Source organism: Hibiscus syriacus, unplaced genomic scaffold (genome assembly GCF_006381635.1).
Source record: "Hibiscus syriacus cultivar Baekdansim isolate YM2019G1 unplaced genomic scaffold, ASM638163v2 tig00110461_pilon, whole genome shotgun sequence".
Taxonomy (NCBI): Eukaryota; Viridiplantae; Streptophyta; class Magnoliopsida; order Malvales; family Malvaceae; genus Hibiscus; species Hibiscus syriacus.
Genome location: NW_024062746.1, coordinates 577,911 through 598,573, shown reverse-complemented (window position 1 = coordinate 598,573; position 20,663 = coordinate 577,911). Strand labels below are relative to the sequence as shown.

Genomic DNA, 20,663 nt, shown 5'->3' with positions numbered 1-20,663 from the left:
AAAAACATGTTTTCAAACTTTGAAAAACTATATTTTTTTCGTATTAGTGAGTGTCCATATCACAAGATATACTACAAAATACGATTGGCTAATTTATTAGAATTTAATCTGCATACAAAGTGAAAAGGGGATGTGGAGTCGTCGGGAGGCTTTTGTCATGGTCTGGGTTGGCTGCCTTTAATCAAGGTTTCATTCAGAGTTTGGTTATGGTTAATGGGATTTGACACAATGTGGCTTAAAAAACTAAGCTTGAAATTCTGGTAAATTTGGTTCTACTCTTCCAGTTTATTTCTGTTTTGCTGCTTCTTCTCAACCATTCTTCCTTTCACTTTACGTCTCTACCTATCTTATTTTCTTAGTTACCTAGCAATTAGCAATGCTATATAACATTTTGGTTCGCATTTCGTACCCACTATTTCTCCAGCATCAGACAACAATTTATTAGATTTATTATGATATTGAAAAAATGAATAATATCAAAAAAATATCCTTAACGTTTGAACTAATAGTCATTTTGGTCCATATTCTCATCTTGTTTTAGCATTTTAGCTCATAACGTTTTATTTTTGAAAAAAAAATGTCACTTTATGGATGAAAATAATTAGTTAATGGTCGGTTAACACTAAAAAATAAGGGTCTTTTACCCCCAAAATAAAACATTGAGAGCCAAAGTGACAATTCGGTCAAACGGTAGAGGTCTTTTTGTCCTAAAATAAAACGTTAGGGGTTAAAATACTCCCCAAAAAAAGTAAGGACTAAAGTGATCATTTTGATAAACATTGGAGCTAATTTTAATATTATACCCTAAAAAATAAGCCGCCGTCCACAAACTTAGATATTGACATATGATGATCTACCACTACATTTTGTAAAATTTTGTCTTGTTTCTAAGGACCAAATTGCAATCCACACGGAAAATGTTTTTGATGCGACCACAATATCAAGATGGTAAGATTAGGGCTTGCCTCGAAATCTCTCAATTTTGACCTTTTTATTCAAAAGGTTCACATTGTCATTTTCAAGTTCAATATGAAAACTACGGGAGCTAATTAAATATATATATAAATACAATTGATTGAAATATAAAATATTATTCGATCAAACATAGTTGAAGACTCAACCATTACTGAATGAATAATATTTGTAAATAGAATTGATTGAAATATAAAATAAGTACATATTTCTCCCATCTTCATTTTTAGCTTCCCTTACCTTCATCACATCTGTCTCTCTTCCTCCTTTTTATATTTTAAATCTGTATTTTACTCTGTCATCAAATACGGGTCATCTTTATTTTCTTTTCTGATATTCTGGATTTCTTCCTATTCTTTCATTCTCGCCCTCAAGATGTCAACCAAATTAAATAAGAGTTTCTGGCAATTACATGTCTACCCATTCTAATTTAAAACAAGATTGGCCTGCACAACAAAATCCAATGGAGTCAAAATGAGGCTCAACTGAATAATTTCACCCATTTTATCAACCCAAAAAAAAATTCATCCAATGTGCAACACCTGCCTGAAAAATCCAAATATCAATTACTCGATTTGGACTCGAAAGTCAATTTTGACAATGACCTGATTGATGTCTATTTGTTTGATTTTAGCGTAAATATTAATAAACCCCTTCTTTCAATCAAAGTATTAATAATATAATATAATAAAAATAATTATTATAAATTAAAAATAAATGAAGTGATAATTAGAATATATTTAGACTTATTAGTTCTGGATAAATAAATTTATAAATAAAATCAATATATTTATATAATTAAAATTAAAATCAATTACCGAGACACTTAAAATAATAACGTTTGTAATGTTAGACACTTGAATTGACCGAAAAATAATTTAAACAGCTAAATGGAAAAAAGAGTACAATTTAAACACTTATTTTTATACTAAAAAATCCAAGGCTTCAACCTTTGCAAATCTATCATACCTTATTGACAATTTTTAATCAAACGGTTTTTAAAATGAAATAGCATTATAGAGCAAGTTCGGTGCACATTACAAGTTTATTTTTATAAATGAAATAACATTATAGATGGTGTCTACAACCCCTTTATTTAAAAACGATAAAATATAAATTAAACTAAACATATAAATCAAATTATGGAATTTTTTTGTTAATAAATGACTAAATATTTGAATATAAATGAAGACTTGATTCAATTGAATTAATGATATTAGTTTTTTTTAAATCTAATTAATTTAGGATTATTCTAATTAATGATTTATTTTGTTGTTAGATAGTAGCCTCCATTATAAATAAAGAATGGAAAGAGACACATGATTGACATAGGAAATACTCAAATATCGAATGCTGCCAAACCAGGAAAAGAGGACTCTTAAGATCCATAAACACATATCTATGGCTAATTTCGCTTCTGTTGCCTTTTCCCCACATTATCCCATATGCTTAAAAATAAATTAAGCTCTTTTATAATTAAACACAAATCTCGGTTATCTTTCTGTGTCATCATTTCCCTACCATTATTGGGAAATTCATTTAATGACGAAAAATAAAAAGAAACAATAACCCATTATTAGTTCCCTTGTGTGGGTGAGTGAATAATGAATGGAGATTGAAGAAAGTGCATGAAGCTTTAATAAGCTCATGATTGATTCCATTACCGTGCGGAAACGATAGCAGCCAACAAATGGAATTCCTATTGCAACATGAAATACATTTACTATATTCAATAGGGAGCTTTTTTCATTTTAAAGCTTAATCCATGTCCTCCATGAACATCGTGGGCAGCATCTCTCAACTACGTAATTTTCCATGTTAACTTTATAATCATTTTTTAACTTAGTTTTTGAAAATAAAGTTATCGTTTTAGAACGATATTAGTAATTGAACCTGCTGTACTGTGAGAGTCCCCATTTTTGTTTAAATTATTTGCATGATTAGTTTTCAACAAAGCAAACAGTCTAAAAGTTGGAAGTTAAAAGAAAACCAAGAGAGAAGCTGTTTAAAGTAGTAAATAATCAACTGGTTTTGAGGAGAAAGAAAATGGAAAAATTATAAAAGTTGAATTACAAAAACAAAGCAATCTCTTTCTGCATGAATTCATTAGGAGTTTTATTATTTTCTGAAATTCTCGGATAAAAAACAAACTAATGCCCTAGTTGATTCAAATTTACACCACCCATATATATACATTGCTGTCATTGTGGGCCGAAGTAGCTTGATTCTTCATAGTTAGAAACCTGTGGGATGCTTTGTTGTCGGCAAGCTTCAAATACAGACAAAATTTGAGGATAGAGCAGTGAATTTATGTCTCCCCAGCTCCTACTTTCGACAGAACTAGTCCCAGTACTGGTGCCATCGACCATGTTGTCTGTTCCATAAAACCCATCAAACTCATCTAATATTTGTTGATTGTTGCTGTAGATCAGCTCACTTAGCTCCGCTTGGAAACCATCAAGACCTTGAAACACATCATTAGGACCATCGACATCGTTAACATTAAAATGGGTAATTCCGTCTGTGACTTTAGAACAAGTACTGTTTAAGGGACTAAGGGAAGAAGGAGCAGATGAAAACATGTTCATGGAATTCTCATATGGCTGGTCTTGAGAAAACGGAAAATCGAGAGGGTATTGAAAATTCATGGGATTTTTGGCAGTGGGGCTTGCTTGTGGATGTAAATCGGAAAATCTTCCTCCTAGTTTAACAAGCAGATTCTTGATGGGATCTTGGGGCATGACTGGTGGTGGCAGCAGTGGCCAGTGTGCTGCCTGGTTCACCGTTCCAGGAACCGTATAATTCTCACTTTCTCTCTTCATTTCTTGGTTAAAAGAAAGGCAGGTTGCTCTCCGAGCATGATGCTCTTTTCTCTGTTTTCCCAGGAGCTTCTTTTTAAGCTTTGTGTTCCAGTGGTTCTTAATATCATTGTCCGTTCTCCCAGGCAGTTGTGCAGCAATTATAGACCACCTGCGCATTCAAAAAGGAGAATATAAGTTAGAGCTTGATAAGAGGCGTAATTATTAAGAAGAAAAAGACCCCAACTTTAGTAATCATATATATATATACTTGCTTCCAATGCTTATGTAAAGGGTACAAATGATATTATCCTCTTCTTCAGAAAACCCTCCATGCCTGATGTTTGGTCGAAGATAATTCAACCATCTAAGACGACAACTCTTGCCACATCTCTTAAGCCCTGAAATTTGGTATCGTAATTCAAGAATGAACTTGTAATAAGAAAGGAAACTTTGACAACAATGATATATATATCAAGAACTGAAGTATTGCTAACCTATCTTCTGAGGCAATGCAATCCAGTTGCCACCATTGCCGTTTTCGTCTATATAAGCCTTGAGCTTGGCGTCTTCCTCCGGCGACCATGGGCCTCTCTTAACGCTAGCTTTGTCACAGCAAGGAGCTCTCCCCATGTTTATTGAGTTGAGAAAGAGAATTTCAAAGTAATTATATCTGTTCTATTCTTGTCTCTTGCTTGACAACAATGAGAGTGATGATATATATATTCACACCACGGAAAAAGAGAAGGGGAGACTATAATGGCCAGAGGAAGACAGACTTAAAGATTAGAAATGTGTCCCCCAGCATTTCAAAAAAGGAGAACGAGGAAGAAAAACATATTAAAAAACGATGAAACTTTATGCATAAAATATTGAAGAAATAAAAAAGTGGATGAACAAGAGAGCAGGATTTTTCTGATTGTCCTTCTACCTCCTGAATCTATGCTAATCTTTATCTAAATAATAATACAATTATTTTATCATTTAATTTCATAGTTGCTGCTACATTGATTAGCCCATTTCTATAATTTGACTCGATCCCGTATCTGTTGATGGAGGTCTGACACATGATCAGCTGCATCTACGGTTGAAGATGCTCATGGAACTTAGTGGACCCACCAATGGTTGTGAGAAAGATGATATGGGATGCGGTAAACGTTGAATGGTTCTTGGGTTTATACTTTGTAGTATTCTTCATTAGTTAAGATTGTGGTTTTGGTCGAGTGAAATTAAAAAAATTTAAGTTTTTTATGTTGGTAAGTTTTATTTTATAACTCAAATTTTATTTGTAATTTTTTGAGTCAAGTCGAGTTTATAAAATTTGAATCGAGTCGAATTGTTCAAATTTTTATTTAAATTTAATTATAAATATTTATAATATTATGATATTATTTAATTTAATTTAATTTAAACGATTTTTTATAACCATATACAATACATATATATATTTCTTCATATTTTTAATATGTGATATACATATATTATACAAAGTTGAAAAACTCAAATCAAACTTAAAAACTAATTCACTCATTACTAAAAATTTCAAGTTATTTTAGTTATTATTCGAATTCTATTTTATAACTCAACTCAAGTTTTTAAAAAATTAGTTGAGTTTATAAAATTATAAGTTGAGTCAATTCGTATAGAGTTAAATCAAAAAGATCAATTTTTTGAAGAGAAAATAACTTCAGTCACCGAAAATGTCTTATAATATACGATTTTAACCAACTTTTTTTGGATTTGCGAAAATGACCAACAAATTAGCAACGCGAACTCCAATTTCGCAACTCAGTTTCTACAATCGCAACGCGATTTTCCAAATTCGCAACTTAATTTCTGAATTCGTAACGCGTATTTCTTTTTCGCAACAAGATTTTCTAAATCGCAACACGAATTTTTATTTTGGCAACTCGATTTTCGAATTCGCAATACGAATTTTAATTTCGCAACAGCTTTTATTTTCGCAACACAAATGTTTTGGGTATATAAACTACGTAGCAGCAGCAACTCATAACCTAAATCCCTAAATCGCAACTCATTCCATCTCCATCTCTCACTCTCTCCGACGACATCCGTTTCTATATCCAACAACATCTTTCCCCATCTCTAATTTTTTTACATAATTTTATTTCTATATAATTTTTCAATGATTTCTCTCTCAAATTATCAACTATCAACTTAATAAAGGTATGTTTTTCTCTAAGTTAGTGATGATATATAGTTTATAACTCGTTTGTTTAGTAAATTAATTTACAATTTATATAATGAAATCATCTAATGTTGATCATGTTTGGATAGATTTGTGTTTTGGAGGGTCATGGGAGAATGTTCATGGTGTTTTACAAAATATGCATTTACCCATGAATCTTCAACTAAAACTGTCATTAAAAAAGATAACTTATGAAACTCTAATGTTACGTGTTGCAAAGAAATTGAATTTAGAGCCTCTAAGTGGATTTAGGCTATCTTATCAGAAAAAAATGTAAAGTTTATTTGTTAACCGACAATGAAGATGTTGAACGATTCATTGCTTACATTAGTGTTTCGCAAGATGATGTTACATTGTATGTTGTTGAACCTAGAAGTAGTGAAGTTGGGTCAGTAGCGAGTAATAATCAACTAAGTTCTTCAACCCGAGTTTATGGTGCTCACAATATACAATGTTGTTATCAACCTCAAAATTTAATGGTTCCACCACAATTTCATCACCAAGAAAATTTTGTTTCACCACATTTCCAATGCAAAACACAATCTCAAAACCCATAACATTTCCCTAATCCAAATCCCAATCAACTTTCAACACCAAATTTCGGTTTTCGTATTGATCAATTAGACAATGATGAGCCAACAGAAAAAATTGTGAGTACTAGTTAGTATTCGAAATTTGATATTGGTCAATACCCGGACTTTGATCTTGGTCAATACTTGGATTTTGATGATGTTTCAGAAGAAGAAACAGACCCTGCATGTAATGATTTTGATATTGGTCAATACCTGAATTTTGATGAAGAAACAACCATTGCTGAGGAATATGTTGTTGGTGATAATGAAGAGGAAGTTACGATTGTGAATGAACATGTTGAACATCCATTCTGTAATTCATATAACCCTGAAGAAGAAAAAGAAGAAGAAGAAGTCCCCGAAGAAAAAAAGAAGAAGAAAATACCACGGGAGTATAACTGGAATATGCCAGAATTACTTCAGATATCGGAAAAAGAGTTGGTAAAGATAACAATTGATTGTTACACAAAAGTTATTCGTATTAAGAAAGATGATTGTTTTGATACAAAGGAAGACTTGAAGATAGCTTTGTATACGAAATGTGTGGAAGATGACTATCAACTAAAAGTTAACAAATCAAGTAAAGATCGTTTCAAAACAAAGTGTATGATTGAAAAAAATGTACGTGGCGTATGATTGCAAAGAGGATAAAAGATTGCGAAATGTTTCAAGTTAGTACTTTTATTGATAAACATACATGTTCAAGAACCCAAGTTTTTCCTTACCATAGACAGGCAAACAAAAAGGTGTTGGGTGGTTTTCTGACTGAGTTAATGTTTTTGAATGGCAGGGTATATCAGGGACATGAAATTATGATTGATATAAATGCTCGGTTCAAGATTAGTATCTTATATTCTCAAGCTTGGAGAGCCAAATGTATGCCTTGGAATTGTTGAGGGGGTCACCAGAAGCATCGTTTGCCCAACTGTCGGCTTATTATCACAATTTAAAGCTGAAAAATCCTGGGTCGGTAACTCATATCAAAACAGATAGAGATGGACGCTTTGAGTTGTTGTTTATCGCCATTGGTGCTGCGGTTAGTAAATCAATATAATTTTGTTGACTCAGACTCATTTTTAATAGTTATATGCATTTCACATTTAAATAATTATATTTCTTGTTTATATTATTTTGTAGATTCGTTCGTTTATTACTTGCATGCGCCAGTTATTATAGTCGACGGAGCACATTTGAAAGGTCGACACCTTGGAGTAAAGTTATTAGCAGTAGCCATGGATGCTAACAATGAGATATTGTCAATATCTTACAGGGTTGGCAAATCTGAAACCTCTGATTCATGGATATGGTTTATGGGGCATCTTAAAGATTGCATAGGTCCTATTAGTAACATGACAATCATATCCGATAGGGTAAACTCAATTGACAACGCTGTTAGAAGGTGATTCCCAGATGTTTTTCATGGACTTTGTGGTGTTTATTTGTACAGAAATCTAAAATAAAGGTCTGCTGGAATTAAAAAATCACAAATGGACATACTGGAAGGCTGTAAAAGCTTATCGGGAAGTGGATTTTAATAAGCATATAAATTGTTTAAGACGTGTTTTGCCTCAATGTGCTCAAACACTAGAAGATGTCGGGTTTAAAAGATGGCCAATGGTACATCAACTTGGAGCAAGATATGGTTTCATGACGTCTAATAGTGCAGAATCAATCAACGCTCTAAGTCGTCATTCCCAAAAATTACTCATTATTATGTTAATGGAATTTTTTCGAGCCTATATTCAACAGTGGTACTACAAGAAAAGAAACCATGCAGGTATTATTTCTTTAAATTCGTAACTTATCATATTTAATATATTTTACTAAGTATTATTTATTTAAATTTACAGGAACATTGAAACGTCGTGTTACACCATGGAATGAAAAAAAGATAACGAAACGTGTTGTGAAGTAAACATCATGGAGAGTTGAACCATGTTCAAACACTTTGTTTCAAGTATTGAATAATAACTTAAATGAGCTTGTCGATCTAAATGCAAAGACGTGTAGTTGTATAAAATGGTAAACATCTGGTTATCCGTGTAGCCATGTTATAAAAGTTGTTCTTCATCTAAACCAAGATGATTCAAGCGCATACGCTATGGATTGCTACACTACAGAAGTATATTGACAGACTTATGCTGAGATTGTCTACCCTATTTCATATCCTTCTGAGTGAGACATACCAGATGACTTACAAATAATTTTGCCACCAGTCATGGACAACAGGCTACCTGGCAGACCAAAAAATCATGATCGTATACCGTTTAAGGGTGAAGAGAATAGGATATCGACATGTAGTCGGTGCAAGGAAAGTGGTCATACAAGATTGACCTATGGATAACCAGTGCCATCACAATCATCGTTTCCTTTACCAAAATATGGATCCTCATCAAAATCCAAAGAACATATGGTGCCAAGCAAAAGGAAATCAAAATCGCAATCAAAATCAAAATCTCAATCACAACCGGCTTCACCTTTTGGGACTTATTAACTTAGGTGATTTTTAAATGCAAACATTGTATTATGTGTATTTTATGTGTAAATGCATACATTTTCAGTTAGACATGCATTAGTAACTTGAGTTTGAACATTGCTATGATATGTTCAGTTGTTATCACTTATCAAATTATTGTTTGTTATCTTTTTGAAGGTGTTTTCCTTGAATTCACAACGCGAAAGTCAAATTCACGTTGCGATTTTCGCGTTGCGATTGTTACGAAAGTCAAATTCGAAACGCGAAAGTCAAATTCGAAACTCGAAAGTAAAATTCGTAACGCGAAAGTAAAATTCGTAACGCGAAAATCGCAACGCAAATTTGACTTTCACGTAGCGAATTTTACTTTCGCGTTGCGAATTTGACTTTCGCAACAATCACAACGCGAATTTGACTTTCGCGTTGTGAATTTGATTTTCGCGTTATGAAAGTGTACCTTCAATATGTCTTTTTTGCCTTCAACATAATGCAGATTAAAATTAAACAACAAATCAATTAAACAAAAAAATAATTCTTATTTACACTTGACAGCACATTGATACATCAATTAGCTCCAGACAGTACATCCAAATGCTCCTAACAATAGGGAGCTTACATTCAAATATATCAATTTCACGCAGCTCACTTGAAGGATTAACCTGCAGAAATGTTATGGCCATGAGATTTTCTACACATCTAAAACCAACAAATATGAGCTGAAATTATTGAATTCTAGGTACTTAACCAAACATTTTCAAACCAACAAAGATTATATATGTTAACAACACTTGCTTAAACTTACCAATAACAAATGGTTGTTTATGCACACTTTCAGCACACGGATGCAGGTAGGCAACGTCTCGTATATATCTCTCTAGCCATAAAATGCCGAAACCAGAACCCTACTGCACCTCTATCTCTATCTGTGGGAGGTAGAAATTGTTTACCTCCTGTCATTATAAGTTCTAAGCACATGCATACATGTAACATTCCAAAATACGGGTTAGTGACTAAATTGTAAAATTTCAGAGTTTGGTGATTTAAGTAGGATATTTGTACAGTCCAATGATTTGTTCGGAAATATTTCCTGAAAGTTATTAGTAATTATCAAAGGAATTAAAGGGCAAAATGGTCATTTAGCATGAAAGATATTTTTTATCTCTTTATTAAGAGATAAATGTGAGTTGGGGAAAGAGTTTCTGAAAACTCTTTCTTCTTCTTTTCTTCTTCTCCAACGTGCAGGGCAAAGGTAAGGTTTTCTAAATTGTTGGTTATTTGTTAAATTAAAGATTGGGTTTTGATCATTAGATGATAACTAAGCTTAAGGAAAGCTTAAGTTGTCTTATAATCAAAAGATGAAGAACTTATAAGAGATTAAAGAAAATGAGTTTTTATATGAAATCATGGAAAAGAGTTGATAAGTTGAATTTAAAGTTAAATTTGACTTGTCATCATCCTAATTAAGGAATATGAAGTGTTAGAATTGTATTTAGAACATATTGAAATTTGAGTATGATTCTTGAATTTCATATGAAGGATAGGATTTTGAAGTTATAGATGATTTTCATGGATATAAGTTGGTTTAAGTGATGGTAGTTGAATTTAATGACATGATAGGGGTTTAAAATAGAAGAATTAAGTGAAGAATTGATGATTTTCGGGGTTAAAATACCAATTCTGGTTAGAGGGAACCGATACCCTATGAAGGGAATCGATTCCCCCTCTTGGACGAAATTTTTCCAGAATGTCCAGGGGGTATCGATTCCCCTGGGGGGGAATCGATTCCCCCTAAAGGAAAAATGAAATTAGGTTCAATAATCTGGCTTAAGTTGTTAACATCAAGTTTAAGGTTTAGGCTTCTGATAGTTGTTTTGAAATGTTATATTTATGTAGATATTGAGCCTAAACAAGTTCTGGAATAATCAAAGGATTATAATTGATTCAAATCAAACAAGGCTAAGGTGAGTGCAATTTTTATTGTACTTATATTATTGAACGAACATTGGCTTGCGATGAGCCAGTGATGGAGTTACTACGGTAAGAAGTGACTCCTAAATTGTTATTTGATTTCATGATTTTTATATGTGCATGAATACATGAAATGTGTATAGATTATTATAAATGTTACATGATATTTATGCATACATGATTATGCTATGAGACATGACCATGTGAAATGAGAAAAACTATGTGAATATATGAAATGACATATGAATATGCAAAATGTGATACATGTGATATGATATGAAATACATGGTTACACATACATGTGGTATGTGACAGAAGAGAAAGAACAAGTGATGAGAAATGTATTCATCATAAATGCCCATAGTATATGATACGAGAGCTATAGGTATAGTTGGCATGCCAAGAGTCGAGGGTTCTGTAGTCCTTCGGGACGTAGTCCTTCGGGACGTAGTGGTCCTACGGGACATATATAGCAGTCCTTCGAGACGAATACTGAACTAATGTTCGGTGCCCCATGAGGGAATTTATACGAGCTGTGGTGACAGCATTTGTGCACAACCTCAATGAACTCACATACCTCTATTCTCAATAATATACATGGGCAATACAATTGAAAGATAAATTAAAGTGAAAGTGGCACAAGAAGGTAAGTGTTACATGTGCTTGACATGCTTATATATGTTATCATGTGATAGATACATGCATGTTGAAATGTCATGATCAAATGATAAGAATGCACATTCATGAATTTGTTGTTAAATGTTTATTTATTGCCTCACTAAGTCTATGACTTAGCGTGTAAGTGATTTACACGTAGGTACCAAGAAACGTGAAGAGCAAGAATAGAAGTAGCAAGGACAATATTATTACTTGAAGATCATATCAGAAGTAATCAACAAGTATGTATTTTGGCGTGTATAGAGTGTTGGCATGTAATAAGTCGTTAATTATGAATACTCTGATCAAACTTGTATTTTGTGGTCTCTCTGATGTAAATTAAAGTATTTTGTTTTAAACAAAGTTTTAAATTACCCGGGGTATTTTATTTAAGTGTCCAGATTTGAAAAGTCAATGTGACACCTCGGACTCGTATTCGGGTCGGGTACGGGTTGGGGTGTTACAGTTAATGGCATCAGAGCTAAGGTTTAGTCGATTCTCGGCATAAACCGGAGTCTTGAGTGTTTTATAAAGTATACATGCCAACAATATAGTGAAAACTTCTGATCTGATGGAATAGTAAGTATGCTGTTGTGCTAATAGAACTATATGATTGTATTTTTATAGATGTCCGGACAAGGTAGTTCTAGAAAGGAAGTGGGAGATGATATACCCGCTGAAAGCAGTAATTCACCTGCCCTGGCCAGGCAGAGTGAAGAACAGACACCCTCTGGAGTGCCTGTGAATGATCAAGATGTATTCTTTAGAACTTTAGACGCAGTATTGACGCGTTTTCAACCTCCTGTTACTTCAACTCCAAAAATGAATGTTGCGAAAGAGTTAAAGGGATTAGGAGCTCCAGAGTTTAGAGGGGAAGCCGATGAAGGTCTTATTACTGCGGACCTTTGGCTTAATGACGTGAAGGTCATGCTTAAGGGACTTCATTGTTCCGATGCTGAGAAGTTAGATGGGGTAATTTCCTTGTTGAGAGGACAAGCAAGGATTTGGTGGACCAATGTTACATTGAGGATGACTAACGCCCAAGTAACTTGGTCATTATTTTTAGAAGAATTCAAACATAAGTACATCGGAGATCAGTTTGTTCGCCAAATGAAGCAAGAGTTCATGAATCTGAAGCAATGGAATCACACCGTATATGAGTACGAGTGTGAATTCAATAAGTTGAGTCGCTTTGCTGCTGAGCTTGTTCCTACTGAGAAGGATGCTTGTGAGTGGTTCGTAGAGGGGTTACGTCCTCGGTTGAAGGAAATGTTGATTGTATTGAATTTATCCTCGTTTCAAGAGGTAGTCAATCGTGCCAAAGCTTTGGAAAGAGCTCAGAATGAGAGATTTGAAAATTCAAGGACTCAAACAGTCAAGAGAGCGGGTGCTTCTTCGAGTTCTGCACCGTCAAAAAGAGGCAGAGATGCTGGTTCTCGACCTCAAGTTAGATCGGAGTCAGTAGTATCCTCAGCTAGAGGATCAAATCCGATGAGAGGCAGACAAACTCAATCAGTGGGATCTGGAGCTGGGAGATTTAACCAGAGTCAAGATAGACAATGCCAACATTGTGGAAAGAATCATCCTGGAATATGTAGAAGGATTTCTGGAGCTTACTTTAGATGTGGGGAGACCGGACATTTTGTTCGGGATTGTCCTAGAGTAGTCGATGAATCTGCGCAGCCAGAGAGGTCTATTTCTACAGGCCAAAGGGGAAGAGGTAGAGGCAGAGGAAGAAATCAGTCAGAGTCCTCTGCTCAATAAGAGATACGTTCCACTGCTCGAGTGTATAATCTCAGGACCAATGAGGATCGGGATGAACCGGAGATTTTAACAGGTACTTTTCTGTTGTTTGATAAACGGGTTATGGTATTGATTGATACGGGTTCTACATACTCATACATTACTAGTAAGTTAGTAAGAGAATTGAACATTCAATTAGAAGCTACTAACAATGAGGTGATAGTGATGAATCCGTTAGGACACAGTGCTCGGGTAAATATGGTGAGTCGAGGGTATCCCATACGAATTCAGGGAATTGAATTCCCTGCTAATTTGATGGAATTACCATTTGAAGAATTTGAAGTGATATTGGGAATGGATTGGTTATATCGTTATTATGCTAATGTCGATTGTAGACTGAAAAGATTAACGTTGAGAAGTCCAGAAGATGTAGAAATTGTGGTGTTTAGTGAAGGGTGGAATCCATTGGCAAATGTGATCTCAGTGATGACGGCAAAGAAGTTACTGCTACAGGGATGTCAAGGTTTTATTGCTAATGTACTTGATGTTAGAACTAAGGAAAAAGGGATTGAAGAAATTCCTATCGTTAGAGAGTTTTCTGATATATTTCCTGCAGAATTGCCAGGTTTACCTCCGGACAGAGAGGTAGAATTTCAGATTGAGATAATGCCGGGAACAGCGCCCATTGCCATGTCACAATATAGGATGGCTCCAAAAGAGTTGCAAGAATTAAAGATTCAATTACAAGAATTACTGGACAAAGGTTTTATTAGACCAAGTGTATCACCTTGGGGAGCTCCAGTTCTATTTGTTAAGAAGAAAGATGGATCAATGCGTCTTTGTATCGATTACAGACAACTCAATAAAGTAACCATCAAGAACAAGTATCCACTTCCCCGAATCGACGATTTATTTGATCAATTAAAGGAAGCTTCAGTGTTCTCAAAAATCGATTTGCGTTCGGGTTATCATCAATTAAAGATTCAGGATAAAGATGTTCCAAAGACGGCGTTTAGAACAAGATATGGTCACTATGAGTTTATAGTGATGCCGTTTGGAGTTACGAATGCACCAACTGCTTTCATGGATTTAATGAACAGAATTTTTCAACCCTATTTGGATCAGTTCGTGGTGGTTTTCATTGATGATATTTTAATATATTCAAAGTCAGAGGAAGAGCATAGTTCTCATTTGAGGATTGTCTTGCAAAATTTACGAGACAAGAAGCTTTATGCTAAATTCTCTAAATGTGAATTCTGGTTGAATGAAGTGGCATTCCTTGGACATGTAATTTCTGCAGAAGGAGTTCGAGTGGATCCTCAAAAGATTAAAGCTATTATGGAGTGGGAAGTTCCAAAGAATGTATCAGAAGTTCGAAGTTTTCTGGGGTTAGCTGGTTATTATCGAAGGTTCGTTAAAAACTTTTCGATTATAGCTTTACCTCTAACTAATCTGTTGAAAAAGGAAATAAAATTTGTTTGGACTTAAGAATGTCAAGAGAGTTTTGAAAAGTTAAAGAAGATTTTGACAGAAGCTCCAGTGTTAGTCCAACCTGAGTCTAGCAAGGACTTTGTAGTGTATTGTGATGCGTCTCATAATAGCTTGGGATGCGTGTTAATGCAAGAAGGCAAGGTGGTGGCCTACGCTTCGAGGCAATTAAAACCTCATGAGAAGAATTATCCGACACACGATTTGGAGATGGCTGCAGTAGTGTTCGCTCTAAAGATCTGGCGTCACTACTTGTATGGTGAAAAATGTTACCTGTATACGGATCACAAAAGTTTAAAGTACTTGATGACTCAGAAAGAGTTGAATTTAAGACAGAGAAGATGGGTGGAATTTCTCAAAGATTATGATGTTGTGATTGATTTCCATCCTGGAAAGGCAAATGTGGTAGCGGATGCCTTAAGCCGAAAAACGTTTGCAGCTTTACGAGCTATGGATGCTAAATTATCATTAAGCGGAGATGGTGCAATTTGTGCAGAATTGACTATCAAACCATCATGGTTAGATCGAATTAAAGGATTGCAGGAAAAAGATGAAAAATGTTCAAAGAAGTTGCATCAAATAAATAATGGAGAGAGTACAGATTATGAAATCAAGTCTGATGAGAACTTGTATTATCGAGAGAGATTGGTAATTCCGGATGATGTTGAATTAAAGAATGATTTGTTAACGGAAGCTCATTGTAGTCCATTGACAATGCATCCGGGAGGGAACAAAATGTATATGGATCTCAAGAGTCGATATTGGTGGCCGGGAATGAAGAAAGACATTACAGAATTCGTATCTAAATGTTTGATTTGTCAGCAAGTTAAGGCTGAGCATCAGGTTCCGTCGGGACTGTTACAATCAATTTCAATTCCTCAATGGAAATGAGAGAATGTAACGATGGATTTTGTCACGGGGTTGCCTTTAACTCCGAACAAAAGAGATTCAATATGGGTGATTGTAGACAGGTTAACTAAGTCAGCCCATTTTATTCCGGTACGAACTGATTTTTCTATGGATAAATATGCTGAGTTTTATATTAGAGAGATTATACGGTTACATGGTGTACCTGTTTCCATAATTTCTGATCGGGATCCTAGATTCACGTCACGATTTTGGAAGTCTTTACATGGATCATTGGGCACACGACTGAATTTTAGCACAGCATTTCATCCTCAGACAGATGGTCAGTCTGAACGAACTATCCAAATTCTGGAGGATATGCTAAGAGCTTGTGTAATTGAATTCAAAGGATCATGGGAAAGGTATTTGCCACTTGCTGAATTTGCGTATAACAATAGTTATCAGTCAAGCATCAAAATGGCTCCATATGAAGCTTTATATGGAAGAAGATGTCGTACACCCTTGAACTGGTATGAACTTAAAGATCGAGAGGTTATTGGTCCTGAGTTGATTCAGGATACGGAAGAGAAAGTTCAACTCATTCAGAATAATCTGAAAGCTGCAGCTGATAGACAGAAATCATATGCCGATTTAAAAAGAAAAGAAATTGAGTTTCAAATCGGAGATAAAGTGTTCTTGAAAGTGTCTCCGTGGAAGAAAGTATTGAGATTTGGACGTAAAGGAAAATTGAGTCCTCGGTTCATTGGACCATATGAAATCGTTAAGAGAGTAGGACCAGTGGCATATCAATTGGCTTTGCCACCTGAAATAGAGAAAATCCATAACGTCTTTCATGTCTCCATGCTGAGGAAATATCGATCCGATCCATCTCATATAGTGACTACTGAAGAGATCGAAGTTCAATCAGATTTGACTTATGAGGAAGAACCTGTTCAAATATTGGCTCATGATGTCAAGCAATTAAGGAACAAGACTATTCCATTAGTCAAAGTGTTATGGAGAAATCACAAGGTGGAAGAAGCTACGTGGGAACGCGAAGAGGACATGAAGATTCAATATCCCCATCTCTTTGAACAATGAAAATTCGAGGACGAATTTTCTTAAGGGGGAGAGATTTGTAACATTCCAAAATACGGGTTAGTGACTAAATTGTAAAATTTCAGAGTTTGGTGATTTAAGTAGGATATTTGTACAGTCCAATGATTTGTTCGGAAATATTTCCTGAAAGTTATTAGTAATTATCAAAGGAATTAAAGGGCAAAATGGTCATTTAGCATGAAAGATATTTTTTTATCTCTTTATTAAGAGATAAATGTGAGTTGGGGAAAGAGTTTCTGAAAACTCTTTCTTCTTCTTTTCTTCTTCTCCAACGTGCAGGGCAAAGGTAAGGTTTTCTAAATTGTTGGTTATTTGTTAAATTAAAGATTAGGTTTTGATCATTAGATGATAACTAAGCTTAAGGAAAGCTTAAGTTGTCTTATAATCAAAAGATGAAGAAGTTATAAGAGATTAAAGAAAATGAGTTTTTATATGAAATCATGGAAAAGAGTTGATAAGTTGAATTTAAAGTTAAATTTGACTTGTCATCATCCTAATTAAGGAATATGAAGTGTTAGAATTGTATTTAGAACATATTGAAATTTGAGTATGATTCTTGAATTTCATATGAAGGATAGGATTTTGAAGTTATAGATGATTTTCATGGATATAAGTTGGTTTAAGTGATGGTAGTTGAATTTAATGACATGATAGGGGTTTAAAATAGAAGAATTAACTGAAGAATTGATGATTTTCGGGGTTAAAATACCAATTCTGGTTAGAGGGAACCGATACCCTATGAAGGGAATCGATTCCCCCTCTTGGACGAAATTTTTCCAGAATGTCCAGGGGGTATCGATTCCCCTGGGGGGGGGATCGATTCCCCCCTAAAGGAAAAATGAAATTAGGTTCAATAATCTGGCTTAAGTTGTTAACATCAAGTTTAAGGTTTAGGCTTCTGATAGTTGTTTTGAAATGTTATATTTATGTAGATATTGAGCCTAAACAAGTTCTGGAATAATCAAAGGATTAGAATTGATTCAAATCAAACAAGGCTAAGGTGAGTGCAATTTTTATTGTACTTATATTATTGAACGAACATTGGCTTGCGATGAGCCAGTGATGGAGTTACTACGGTAAGAAGTGACTCCTAAATTGTTATTTGATTTCATGATTTTTATATGTGCATGAATACATGAAATGTGTATAGATTATTATAAATGTTACATGATATACATGCATACATGATTATGCTATGAGACATGACCATGTGAAATGAGAAAAACTATGTGAATATATGAAATGAAATATGAATATGCAAAATGTGATACATGTGATATGATATGAAATACATGGTTACATATACATGTGGTATGTGACAGAAGAGAAAGAACAAGTGATGAGAAATGTATTCATCATAAATGCCCATAGTATATGATACGAGAGCTATAGGTATAGTTGGCATGCCAAGAGTCGAGGGTTCTGTAGTCCTTCGGGACGTAGTCCTTCGGGACGTAGTGGTCCTACGAGACATATATAGCAGTCCTTCGGGATGAATACTGAACTAATGTTCGGTGCCCCATGAGGGAATTTATACGAGCTGTGGTGACAGCATTTGTGCACAACCTCAATGAACTCACATACCTCTATTCTCAATAATATACATGGGCAATACAATTGAAAGATAAATTAAAGTGAAAGTGGCACAAGAAGGTAAGTGTTACATGTGCTTGACATGCTTATATATGTTATCATGTGATAGATACATGCATGTTGAAATGTCATGATCAAATGATAAGAATGCACATTCATGAATTTGTTGTTAAATGTTTATTTATTGCCTCACTAAGTCTATGACTTAGCGTGTAAGTGATTTACACGTAGGTACCAAGAAACGTGAAGAGCAAGAATAGAAGTAGCAAGGACAGTATTATTACTTGAAGATCATATCAGAAGTAATCAACAAGTATGTATTTTGGCGTGTATAGAGTGTTGGCATGTAATAAGTCGTTAATTATGAATACTCTGATCAAACTTGTATTTTGTGGTCTCTCTGATGTAAATTAAAGTATTTTGTTTTAAACAAAGTTTTAAATTACCCGGGGTATTTTCTTTAAGTGTCCAGATTTGAAAAGTCAATGTGACACCTCGGACTCGTATTCGGGTTGGGGTGTTACAGTTAATGGCATCAGAGCTAAGTTTTAGTCGATTCTCGGCATAAACCGGAGTCTTGAGTGTTTTATAAAGTATACATGCCAACAATATAGTGAAAACTTCTGATCTGATGGAATAGTAAGTATGCTGTTGTGCTAATAGAACAATATGATTGTATTTTTATAGATGTCCGGACAAGGTAGTTCTAGAAATGAAGTGGGAGATGATATACCCGCTGAAAGCAGTAATTCACCTGCCCTGGCCAGGCAGAGTGAAGAACAGACACCCTCTGGAGTGCCTGTGAATGATCAAGATGTATTCTTTAGAACTTTAGACGCACTATTGACGCGTTTTCAACCTCCTGTTACTTCAACTCCAAAAATGAATGTTGCGAAAGAGTTAAAGGGATTAGGAGCTCCAGAGTTTAGAGGGGAAGCCGATGAAGGTCCTATTACTGCGGACCTTTGGCTTAATGACGTGAAGGTCATGCTTACGGGACTTCATTGTTCCGATGCTGAGAAGTTAGATGGGGTAATTTCCTTGTTGAGAGGACAAGCAAGGATTTGGTGGACCAATGTTACATTGAGGATGACTAACGCCCAAGTAACTTGGTCATTATTTTTAGAAGAATTCAAACATAAGTACATCGGAGATCAGTTTGTTCGCCAAATGAAGCAAGAGTTCATGAATCTGAAGCAATGGAATCACACCGTATATGAGTACGAGTGTGAATTCAATAAGTTGAGTCGCTTTGCTGCTGAGCTTGTTCCTACTGAGAATGATGCTTGTGAGTGGTTCGTAGAGGGGTTACGTCCTCGGTTGAAGGAAATGTTGATTGTATTGAATTTATCCTCGTTTCAAGAGGTAGTCAATCGTGCCAAAGCTTTGGAAAGAGCTCAGAATGAGAGATTTGAAAATTCAAGGACTCAAACAGTCAAGAGAGCGGGTGCTTCTTCGAGTTCCGCACCGTCAAAAAGAGGCAGAGATGCTGGTTCTCGACCTCAAGTTAGATCGGAGTCAGTAGTATCCTCAGCTAGAGGATCAAATCCGATGAGAGGCAGACAAACTCAATCAGTGGGATCTGGAGCTGGGAGATTTAACCAGAGTCAAGATAGACAATGCCAATATTGTGGAAAGAATCATCCTGGAATATGTAGAAGGATTTCTGGAGCTTGCTTTAGATGTGGGGAGACCGGACATTTTGTTCGGGATTGTCCTAGAGTAGTCGATGAATCTGCGCAGCCAGAGAGGTCTATTTCTACAGGCCAAAGGGGAATAGGTAGAGGCAGAGGAAGAAATCAGTCAGAGTCCTCTGCTCAACAAGAGATACGTTCCACTGCTCGAGTGTATAATCTCAGGACCAATGAGGATCGGGATGAATCGGAGATTTTAACAGGTACTTTTCTGTTGTTTGATAAACGGGTTATGGTATTGATTGATACGGGTTCTACATACTCATACATTACTAGTAAGTTAGTAAGAGAATTGAACATTCAATTAGAAGCTACTAACAATGAGGTGATAGTGACGAATCCGTTAGGACACAGTGCTCGGGTAAATATGGTGAGTCGAGGGTGTCCCATACGAATTCAGGGAATTGAATTCCCTGCTAATTTGATGGAATTACCATTTGAAGAATTTGAAGTGATATTGGGAATGGATTGGTTATATCGTTATTATGCTAATGTCGATTGTAGACTGAAAAGAGTAACGTTGAGAAG

General features: G+C 35.0%; 1 protein-coding gene across 1 annotated transcript; it reads right to left on the bottom strand.

Moving 5' to 3' along the window:
• Nucleotides 1–3,094: 3,094 nt before the first annotated feature.
• On the bottom strand, nt 3,095–4,672 carry LOC120126679 (transcription factor RAX3-like). The gene is made up of 3 exons (XM_039144799.1): nt 4,268–4,672; nt 4,042–4,171; nt 3,095–3,942 (listed from the first exon to the last, which is right to left on the bottom strand). The coding sequence occupies exons 1-3, from the start codon at nt 4,401–4,403 to the stop codon at nt 3,174–3,176; spliced, it is 1,035 nt and encodes a 344-aa protein (XP_039000730.1). The 5' UTR covers nt 4,404–4,672; the 3' UTR covers nt 3,095–3,173.
• Nucleotides 4,673–20,663: the final 15,991 nt, after the last annotated feature.

Coding starts and splice junctions, on each gene's coding strand:
- LOC120126679 (XM_039144799.1), bottom strand. CDS start 4,403: ATGGGGAGAGCTCCTTGCTGTGACAAAGCTAGCGTTAAGAGAGGCCCA. Junction 4,172..4,267: donor TGCATTGCCTCAGAAGATAG/GTTAGCAATACT, acceptor ACCAAATTTCAG/GGCTTAAGAGATGTGGCAAG. Junction 3,943..4,041: donor TACATAAGCATTGGAAGCAA/GTATATATATAT, acceptor TTGAATGCGCAG/GTGGTCTATAATTGCTGCAC.